The sequence below is a fragment of the Buceros rhinoceros genome, unplaced genomic scaffold (assembly GCF_000710305.1).
Source record: "Buceros rhinoceros silvestris isolate BGI_N320 unplaced genomic scaffold, ASM71030v1 scaffold16827, whole genome shotgun sequence".
Lineage (NCBI taxonomy): Eukaryota > Metazoa > Chordata > Aves > Bucerotiformes > Bucerotidae > Buceros > Buceros rhinoceros.
This window is the reverse complement of record NW_010424164.1, coordinates 10,145-20,037: the sequence shown is the minus strand read 5'-3', so window position 1 is coordinate 20,037 and position 9,893 is coordinate 10,145. Positions and strand designations below refer to the sequence as shown.

The 9,893-nt window shown below is 45.0% G+C and overlaps 1 protein-coding gene across 1 annotated transcript in view; it reads left to right on the top strand.

Annotated features, from left to right (window-relative positions):
• OSBPL5 (oxysterol binding protein-like 5) overlaps positions 1 to 9,893 on the top strand; it is a 56,843-nt gene that overhangs the window by 38,400 nt on the left and 8,550 nt on the right. Inside the window, exons 10-16 of the mRNA XM_010140696.1 lie at positions 1 to 74; positions 1,468 to 1,549; positions 2,173 to 2,271; positions 3,063 to 3,159; positions 4,089 to 4,187; positions 5,451 to 5,548; positions 7,592 to 7,681. The exon at positions 1 to 74 is cut by the window's left edge and continues 46 nt beyond it. Of these exons, the coding sequence (XP_010138998.1) occupies positions 1 to 74; positions 1,468 to 1,549; positions 2,173 to 2,271; positions 3,063 to 3,159; positions 4,089 to 4,187; positions 5,451 to 5,548; positions 7,592 to 7,681 (639 nt within the window). The remainder of the gene's footprint in view (positions 75 to 1,467; positions 1,550 to 2,172; positions 2,272 to 3,062; positions 3,160 to 4,088; positions 4,188 to 5,450; positions 5,549 to 7,591; positions 7,682 to 9,893) is intronic.

Sequence of the window (9,893 nt, the reverse complement as noted above, 5' to 3'; positions counted from 1 at the left end):
ACCTGCATCCTGGAGCCACGCTCGTTCCTTAACAAGCTCTCTGATTACTACTACCATGCTGACCTGCTTTCCCAGTAAGCAGTGGGCAGAGCGTGCCCGATGTGGGCACTTCTCTTGCATTTGTGAAAATGTGTTAGTGTTAGCTTGGTGCTGGCTGGGGTGTGTTTGTATGCTTGAAAGGCTCCTGAAAACTACCCAGGTCACTGGATTCTACATAAATCAAGCCAGGCACCAGCTGCAGTGACCTTTTAAAGATGGACTGCTGCCAGTGGGGGGCAAGGAAAACGGTTAAACTCTGGATGAAACAACCTTTGCACAGGTTTGCCAGCGTTGGCTGGAACTGATGGAGATTCAGCTCCTGCCTTGGAGCATCTCACAGCAGAGCTGTGCCACCTTCTGGGGTACTCGTGTACAGAGGGGAACAGGACAGAGAGCAAAGAAAATTGTCGAGCACTTCTGCCCCCAAAAAGCAATATAATTATGTTGGCTGGTAAACAAATAAGAAACATCTTTTAACTCCATTGATGAGAGAGACCTGCTGGGAGCAGCAGAGTAGAAAATAGAAAATATGCTTGCAGGTAGGACCAACTTTCTCGGTGAGATATGCCTGGTGTGTTTTAAAACCAGTGCGTGCAGTATTCAAACAGCAGCTCTAGTTGCTCATGTTTATTCCACTGGCTCTGGGTCATCTTAGAATCCTGGTATTTTCAAGCCTTGTTTGTGATATTTGTAACATCTGAAGTAAAGGAAATGGTTCTCCTCAGTGCTGAGATCTAAGAAAACTTCAAGAGGTTTTGCTAAATAAACCTCTTTGTGGTACGGATGATCCTTCTAAATGGATTTTGCAAGAACTTATCCAGGTTGATTTTGAAATCTGACTGAATGGTTGGAAATACCAGGAACTCTGTGATTAATTCCCGCTTCGTTTTTGGGTGGGGAAGGGTTGGATGAGATGACCTTGAGAAGTCCTTCCCAACCTAAATTATTGTATGAAATCTCAAAGTACTGGGAGAGTCCGTGTGGCACATTAGCTTTAGAGATCTTTTAAGGAAGAGGGAAACAAACAAAAAGAGAGAAAAATAGAATCGTCTTTGATTTTGGTGGCATAAGGGTTACAGTGTTCATGACTCACGCTGTACTGTTAGCTGGAAGCAAATGCTGGTGTGAATGGCAGTTCCACAGTGACGTGCTTAAAGGTCCAATCAAACCTGATCTCTTCCAGAAATGTTATTAGGCTTTTTGCAGGAGTGCAGGGCAAGGGGTGCCACTTTAAGAGTTTGTGTGTGTTATATGGTGTGTGTTACTAAAAACCCAATGCCTTCTGCTGTCAGACGCCTTTTTCACTAGCAGCAGCTCAGAAATTAATTCCCTTTAATACTGGGGAAATTCTATTGCAGTTAGTGTTATTATATTAGTATGAAATGAGTGTGATGTGTGAAAAGAGCATTTTTACGTTCTGTCCTGCAGGGCTGTCCTCGAAGATGATCCGTACAGCCGAATGAAACAAGTTTTGAGGTGGTATCTGTCCGGCTTCTATAAAAAGCCAAAGGTAAAAGACTGCATGATGTTGGGGTTGTAACGGGCATTGAAAGCTGCTGTGGTTGTGTACTTCTTTCCTGCCTTTCCTTTGGCACTTCACCTCTTCTATTCTTCAGAAGACTTTGACCATTACTTTTAAAACTGAAGTTTCATTTGGTTTCAGAGTAGATATCGAGTGCAAAGGGGTGTTGATCATCCTCAGAGCATTTGCACTGGAGAGTTAGAAGACAGAACTAGTCATCAACAAGTAACATGTCCTCAGATGGAAGATTTTGGCCTTGGCTGAGCACAGGTCTCCTTTCTCTTCTCAGGCCTGTTAGTGCCATAGTGCCGTGTTTCCACATCAGTACCCACCTGCTGCATATAGTAGCAGAAGTAGTAAAGTTTGATCATCTTGTAAAGCTTTGATCAGGCAGTATCGAAGATTGATTGGTGACAATAGCGGATGAATCCATGGCTTGGATTAAAAGATTAGATTAGCAGGATATATGTAGCCAGTTTAGTTTTGATTCTTGCAATTGACTTCATTTAAAACATTCAGCGAGAAAAAGACTATATTGTTTTATGGCCGCCTCTGTAGAGTTGGATTGCAAATCTTTGTTTGTAGCAGGTTTTGATTACTTTGTTTTTCAGGGAATAAAAAAGCCATACAACCCTATTCTGGGAGAGACGTTCCGCTGCTGTTGGTTTCACCCGCAGACAAACAGTCACACATTTTACATAGCAGAACAGGTGAGCTGCTTTATTTGGATGCTCAGGTGTTGCAACAGCAGCCTGCTTGCCCCTGAGGGACACGCTCCTCATCTCACTCTCAGAGAGACACTTAAGTTTTGTGTAAATATCTAGAGTGGGACACGGGGTAAACTAGCTGATGATCTTTTTTCTTTTTAGATTTACAGAGATTACGTGAGCTGTGGAGGACGCTCACTCCTACATGTAACATTAGCCTCTTCAGTAAAGACCTTTTCCATGAGATTCTCACCTATGGTTTTCTTACTGTCAACAAAACATGGTTTGTGTTGCCTCTGTCAAAAGGGGCATAAAACACATAACCAAATCCTGCCTGCCTTTACTTCTAAACTTTCTATAGTGATTTCAATAGGAATAAATTGAGGGCTTATCTCTATGTCTTCGGGGGTAAACGAAGGGCAGAGCTCACAAGTAATCTGGCCTGATGAAATTCAGTTTAGATTTACAGTGTAACAAAGGGATCTGAGGACCAGGTGGACTTTGGTACAGGGACTCCCCGTTTCACTTACATTTTTTTCCTAAAGTCATCTCAAATGCATAAAGACACAAAAATGGGGTGGGGGAGAAAGTTTACAGTAATGTTGTCATACATAATGGTCTCCCGTGTAACGTTCCCTCCTGTAACACTGAGGTTAATGGTATGGATGGGGCTTTCTGGACTCTGCTCAGTCCTGCGGCCTCCCTAGAGTAACACCATGTGAGGCCACGAATGCCCCCAGCTCTCTGCTCACCCTGTGAAGTGCTGTAAATGACCTGTGCCTATTTTCTCCTAGGTCTCCCATCATCCTCCAGTGTCAGCTTTTCATGTCAGCAATAGGAAGGACGGATTCTGCATTACCGGAAGCATCCTAGCTAGGTCCAAGTTTTACGGTAAGGCATCAAGCCTAGGCATCTTCCAGGAAACATCATGGCATTGGTTTTGGTTTGTTTTTCAATCACTCCTGAGTGTGTTGGCTGTTCAGAATAAAGAAATCCTTAAGAGATCTATTGCCAGGACACCCTGATTCCTTGTCCTGGCTGTCCTGGGTTTTCCCTATTTCCACCATTTCAGTGGGAGATCACACTGATGTTAACAAAAAAAAAAAAAAAAGAAAAATTCAGAGCTTTAAAAAGCTGTTTTTCAGAAGGCAAAGGTTCAGGAGCATGTACAACCAATGGGTTGTCAGACTTTGCTTATGCTCGCGGATGAGTCATTTCATAGCTATTTGATCATCCAGCTGACTGCTGCAGAAGTCTCTGTGTTAATCACATACCTAGCTCCCAAATTCGTGAGAGCTGAACCTGAGAGCTTCAAAACACCCAAATCTTTGAGTCTTGGTGGAGGCAGCACAACTGCAGGCTCTGAGACAGTGTTGCTATTTGAAATAGATCTTTTGTTGAGACAAACACCTCTCAAGTACTATCCTCTGGTAAATGTCTTTGCTGAAACACATGTCACTAGTCATTTGCTGTCCTTCTGGCAATTTATTTGTTATGTGGGATCATGTGCGATCAGAAAAGTTGTAACAACAGAAGAACCTGAAGAACTTCTAAGCATTGGAACTGCTTTCTGCATCTTACTACTGGCTTTTTTAATCTACTGCCCTTTCTGCATGGGGCTAAATGCCAGAGCAAACAGTACAGTGAGAGTTTATTAAAACTGCCTGCTTCCAACAGTAAAGGATTTGCAGGATCCTGAATTGTTATAATTTCATAGCTCTTCTTTCATTAGTGGCCTACATTTAAATGGAGATAGGGTGGGTGGCCTAGTGTAACATGCATTTTTTTTATATACATGTACTCGTTCTTTTAAATTCTAGGTAACTCACTTTCTGCGCTGCTGGATGGGAAAGCAAAGCTTACATTTCTGAGCCGGGGGGAAGATTATATAATCACTATGCCATACGCCCACTGTAAAGGTAAGTCATGACTGTTCAGATAGGGAGGAAATAGGAAGAATAATGTAACGGTCTCTTACCAACCAGCTCTGCACTGCTCTCTTCTTCCCGCCTGAATACCTGGCACCGCAGGGACTGGTAATTCCAGGGAGCAGCTGCTCCACTCGTGAGTCAGAGCACTCCGCAGATGACTGACTGGTAATCCTCCCTGGAGTTTTTTTGGCTTGTCTGTGCAGAGCTGAGGACACAATTGGCCCCATCTAAGTTAGTTTTAACACTCTGTAGAAACAAAAAAAACACCCCAAACTGTGTGTATGCACTGCAGATAAAGCAAAGATGGAAAAGATAAAAGTACATTTTTGAGCTTTTGAGGATAAAACATTTTTTTTAATATTAACACTGAAATTGTCTAATATATATTCTGACTTTGTGAGAAAAAAGGGAATTCCTGACTTCTCTTCTGATTTCTTTGTTTCTCTAACCATGATACTCCGTAGTGTATGAGGCTGATTCCTGTTACCGTATGGCTTTGCTCTCCTGAGCTGGATGCGTGCTGAGGCCAGGGGATGGTGCTGGCTCACTGCTGTACCTTTGCGTTTCTCCTTAGGAAGCTAAGCCTGGGTGGCATTTCGACCACACTGATAAAATCACTCCTACAGCAGTTTGATCCAGTTTGGGTTTTGGAATATTTTTTATCTTGGCATGTTGATCTCTAAGTTAATGTATATGGAGGGTCTAGCTGCGTGAAAACAGAACCTTCTGTAAATCACGCCTCCTGTGAACTATTCCTCTGCGTAAATCTTTTTCTTGTCAATTTTTCTTTTTCTGCAAATGACCTTTTCAGAAAATGATGAGCATGCGTAAAAAGGAGTCCCCTGCACGACTGCTAGTCTCCCAGATTCTGCTGAATGCCATTACAGCTCCTCTCTGCCCCTCCCGCCCTGTGAGAAGCGACTGGGTCTGTTTAAGCACTAGTATAAATGAAGTTGCTGGGCACAGCATTCCTTATTTTTCCTTTCCCACTTTCAGCTTGCCACAGATGCACTATCAGCACCTGTGAGTCAAGTTATTTCCTAGCTGGTGTAATAAATGGGGGATACAGACTCAGGGGAGGATTATTCATGCTTAGAGGAAAGAGGCATTTCCTAGAAACTTTGGTTTCTGTCTTCTCAAGACTTCAAGCCAATTAGTGAATTTCACGGCATGTTAGCGAGAGCCGGTCTGAGTTGAGAAAGCAGAGCACTCGCACTGGGGCCTCTCTAAAGGCTCTTTTTTCTCTTTAAGGACTTTTATACGGTACCATGACAATGGAGCTTGGAGGGAAGGTTACCATCGACTGTGAGAAAACTAACCACAGGGCAGAACTGGAATTCAAGCTAAAGGTAAGAGACGCTGTGGTCCTGTGAACGGGTCTCAGGTTTTTCCTGGCGCTCCAGGCAAGGCTTGGCCATACCCACCAGATCCTTTATATATCAGCAAGGTATGTGTGCACCGTAGGGTGGCCTTGCTGGAGAGGAGCCATCGTCCTGCGCTCAGTTTTGCCTGGGGCAACTGGACTGGAACCCAGGAAGCCTGAGTTTTACACATGACTTGTTCACCGCCAGCCAGCTGGCTACTGGCCAGACTCTGGGCTGAGTGCTTGGCAATGACACCGTGGCTTCTCTTTAAAAAGATACAATTATTTTGTCTTGCAAAATACAACAAGGTGTGCAAACTAGTTTGAGGCAAGTTAGGATGTGGATCTTCAGTGTGACTCTCGAGTAGCCATCACGTACGTGCTCCTGCCTTGCCAGTAGTACAGTGAACTGTACGTGGTGTTTCTCAAGGCTACGGAACTTTGCCCTGTCAGTTGGGTAAGAGCCCATTTTCAGGTAGATAATTCTGAGAGCCTGTCACACTGACGAGCTGCACTGTCATTGACTTGCACTGACTTGTTCCTGTAGCTGTTCCCTCCCCTAGAAAGCCTGGTGGTGCGAGATGATGATATGCAGATAAAATGGTGATATCTTTGAGCATTCCTGTAGTTACATGTGTTAAAATCTAAGAGGGAAAGTGATGACCTCTAACTTTTCTTGAACTGTAACTTGCTTTTCAAGGGGCATCCATTCATCTTCTCTTTCAACATACAATTTCTTGCCTGGGCATAAAATGAAAAGATGGAGAACTGGGGGCCCACAGGACTTCAGAGCTGCAGCCTTAGCCAACATAGAGACTGCTGGAGTTAGGAGACTCTTTTGCAGACTGCATTTTTCAGGGAGCAATAATAATTTTTCTGTCTTTATTTGCCCATACAAAGTGAACTGTAGCCCCGTGTACTTCCTTGATTTTTGCCTATACTTGGCTTTAAAACCTGTTCTTCCCATCAGCCTGACGTACTGCATTGAGGCCAGTGGAGTGTTGCCCTGACTCTAGTCACTGTCGTCTCAAACCTACAAATAGTTCAGAATTTAAAATGCAGACCCCTCTTTTCTGGGTTGAGAACAGCACACTTAGTCCAGACAAGACCCAGAAAGATCTCTGTGGCTTAATTACATGCTCTGCTTTGAATATTTCTTAGCCATCTTTTTTTATTTTAGTAGAATTGTGAGAAGTTAAAGGTCACCCCGTAACTTTTTTATTAATTTGGATATACACCAATTCTCTGTTGGATTGCATGCACTGAGTCTTGGGATACTTGTGATTTCTTTTTCCATGGGTGTTGCAGTGAATTTGGGATGACATTGTTATTAAAAAAAGAGTTCTGTGCACAAACATTTTTGGAAGGTAGCTGCTAACATGCCTGAAGAAATATTGTGTGGTATGAGTGGAAGAGCTGGTCACTCTATCACTGCTGTTTCCTGTGTTTAGCAGGCAGGAGGTGAGGGGAATTTTCCATTGTTCTGAGAATCTTTTCCTTGACTCTGGAAATACCCTTCTTCTTTTTTTGTTGGCTGCTGACGAGAGTTATTCACACTGGAGACTTCGGCAGCTTTCAGCAGTGCCACACTGCTGTTGCTACCACATGAGCAGGAAAAGTCACCAAGTGCATTAGTGCTGCTCCATTTCTTTGGAGAAGGCTGCAAGTATTAAGCGTGCAAAGCGCAGTGTGGTTCTGGACAATGGGAAGGACTTGCCCACATACCCGTATCCTGATGTCTAGCTGACAACCAAAGTATTTGCAATGAAGGAGAAGCCTTGTGCTGCTGAGTGTTGATGCACCCGGAGGCTTAGCTCCCTTCCTGCAGCTCCTACAGTGATTTTGGTACTAAAGACAGACAAAGGAGGGCACAATGCTAGAGAGTCCAAACGTGTGTTAGAATTTATTCTGCCTTTGCCCAGAAATAGTGGAAATCAAGCAGGTTGCACTTCTCTCCTGCTGCATCACTGTGCTTGGCTCCCTTCCAGTTCTCACTAGCCTGATCATATTTTCTCTTTCTATTTGACAGCCCTTCTTCGGTGGCAGCGCAAGCATTAATCAAATCTCTGGGAAGATTAAATCAGGAGAAGAAGTGTTAGCAAGTCTCAGTGGACACTGGGTAACATACGATATCTGCAGTTGGTGACGGTTTAAGTGCGTATGGCAGCGGGGTGTGGGAGGACTGGCAGCCCTTGGCAGGCTCCCTGCCGCCATCCCCAGGGAGCGCAGGCGAGCAGAGCTTTCCGGGACACACCTCTCCAGGTCATTTATGCTTCCGTCGTCCCATCCACCTGCAGTGCAAGTAACACTTGCACTGCCAGAGCCTGGGCTGAGGCTGGGAACAGCGAGGAGGGTTTCTGTCAAAGCCAGTGGTTCTGTATTTAGGCTTAGAACAAGCACCGACAGCGGCAGACATGATGTATCTTATGTGTGATTGTGAAAATCATGAGGCTTCCTTTTTTGGTGTTGGTTCGATACTTCCCCAGCTACAGCAGTATCAGGGAAGAACTTTGTGGGATTTAAAAATCATTATTTCTGCAGCAAACCTTTGTGACAGAAGATGGATATTCCTCTGTTCGTGAGGTGAAAAACAGAGACATGGATTCACTGAGGGTCTGTGTGTATGGGCAGCTCAGAACAGAGCAGCTGGCACCTTGGCATACCACCTATCCACAAGTGAATCCACTCAAAGGCATCCTAAAGCAAAAACCCAGCAAGAATAAAGTTGAGTGGTGAAGGATGGAGTCTAGAGTTTTGGCTGGGAACTCCTTGCAAAAGCAGTGAGCCCTGGTTTGGGGCTGGACTCAGGTATTTCTCTCAGCTACATTTAGACGTCTGCATCTTCATCACAGTTGACCTGCGCTCCCTTTCCAGTCCTTAGAAACTGCCACTTCTGAGATGAGATTTGTCTCATCGTAACGGAGGTATTTAAAATAGGTGAGGTGAAATGTGCCTGGATAAAGCTGTTTCTACAGGGAGGTCCTAACCACAGTGTAGCCTTTGATACTGGACTCCTCCCCTCAGGCAATCTTTCACGTAAAAACCTAATGAGCATTTTGAAATTGGGAGATTTGCCCTTTCTAGGGGAAGGGCATGCAGATTTGCTCCCTGTGCTCATTCTGAGCTCCTGTTCCCACAGGATGAGTCTCAGCAGTTGTGAGTTGTGCTGGGCTGCGGTGAACACCATCCACGGGAGCATGTAATCGAATGGGGCGCTGAGCCACAGGGCTGCGTGCTGCTCTGCTTCCAGCCATCTTGTGTTTGGGTTTTATCAGCCTGAAAATAATTTATTCCTTCCTTGTTCTTTGTGGTGGTTGTTTGTGGTGCACAAAATCAGAATGATGTATAAAAGAAGTTAAATGGCTTTGAAAGGGTGACTCCATAAGCTGCTGTTTGCAGTTGCATGCTGTGGATAGAGGAGCTGCTGTGCAGCGCTTAGGGACATTGTTTGTTCTCCCTCTCCACTGAGAGCATTGGCCTGCTCTCCTGAGCTCTGCAGGCTTTTCTCTGGCACTGTCCACTTTCCTGACAGAAATACTTGTAGCTAAAAGGCTAATTCTGTGCCTCGGGAGCTGAAAATCTACCTGAATAAAGAAGGGAAGAAAATCCCAGTGCTTCTCAACCCCAGGATCAAAGCAGCAGCTGAGGCCTTGAATATATGCCTCTTAGAGATGCCCATAGTGATGTTTGGTAATGCCTGCCTGCTGCCTCCTGTCCACAGCTGGTGGCTCTTGGGGACCTGAGGTCTGTCCTGCACTGGCACCACAGGACATGGCAGAGGAAGTCCTGAGACACACTTTGAGGAGGGATGAGGGTCCCTTAGGGTGAAGGATTTTGAGAGTTGAGGATGTGGGAAGTGGACTTTGAGACATGGATCAAGGGACCATGGCAGGGGAAGAAATGCAGCAGCTGGGGTGCAAAGGAATTAGGCAAAGCCAATAGCCATGACCTCAGTAAGGTCTGGATGATGCTCGCACCGTGCCCAGGCAGCAGAATGGCACCAGTGCGCATACTGTTCAGCAGCTGTAATTGTCAGATTCACTCCGCTTGCAGTCAGCCTCGTGCTGTTCTCTATATGCTCTGTAAACTACCCCGTCTGTCTCTGTGGTGTTGCTGTGTCTGTGAGTAAGGCTGGGAAGCAGCTCAGTTAGGCAGGGACACAGCGGTATTGTTTAGCCAGCCTCGGATCAGAGAAGTGCTGCTTAATGGCTGGTTGCCCAGTAAACTGGCAAGGAGTAAGGATGAAAGACCCCTGGCATTTTGAAGTGCTGACTGAAATTCAGAAGCAATAATAGAAAAGCTTGGCTAAACTGAGAAAATAAACGGGAAAG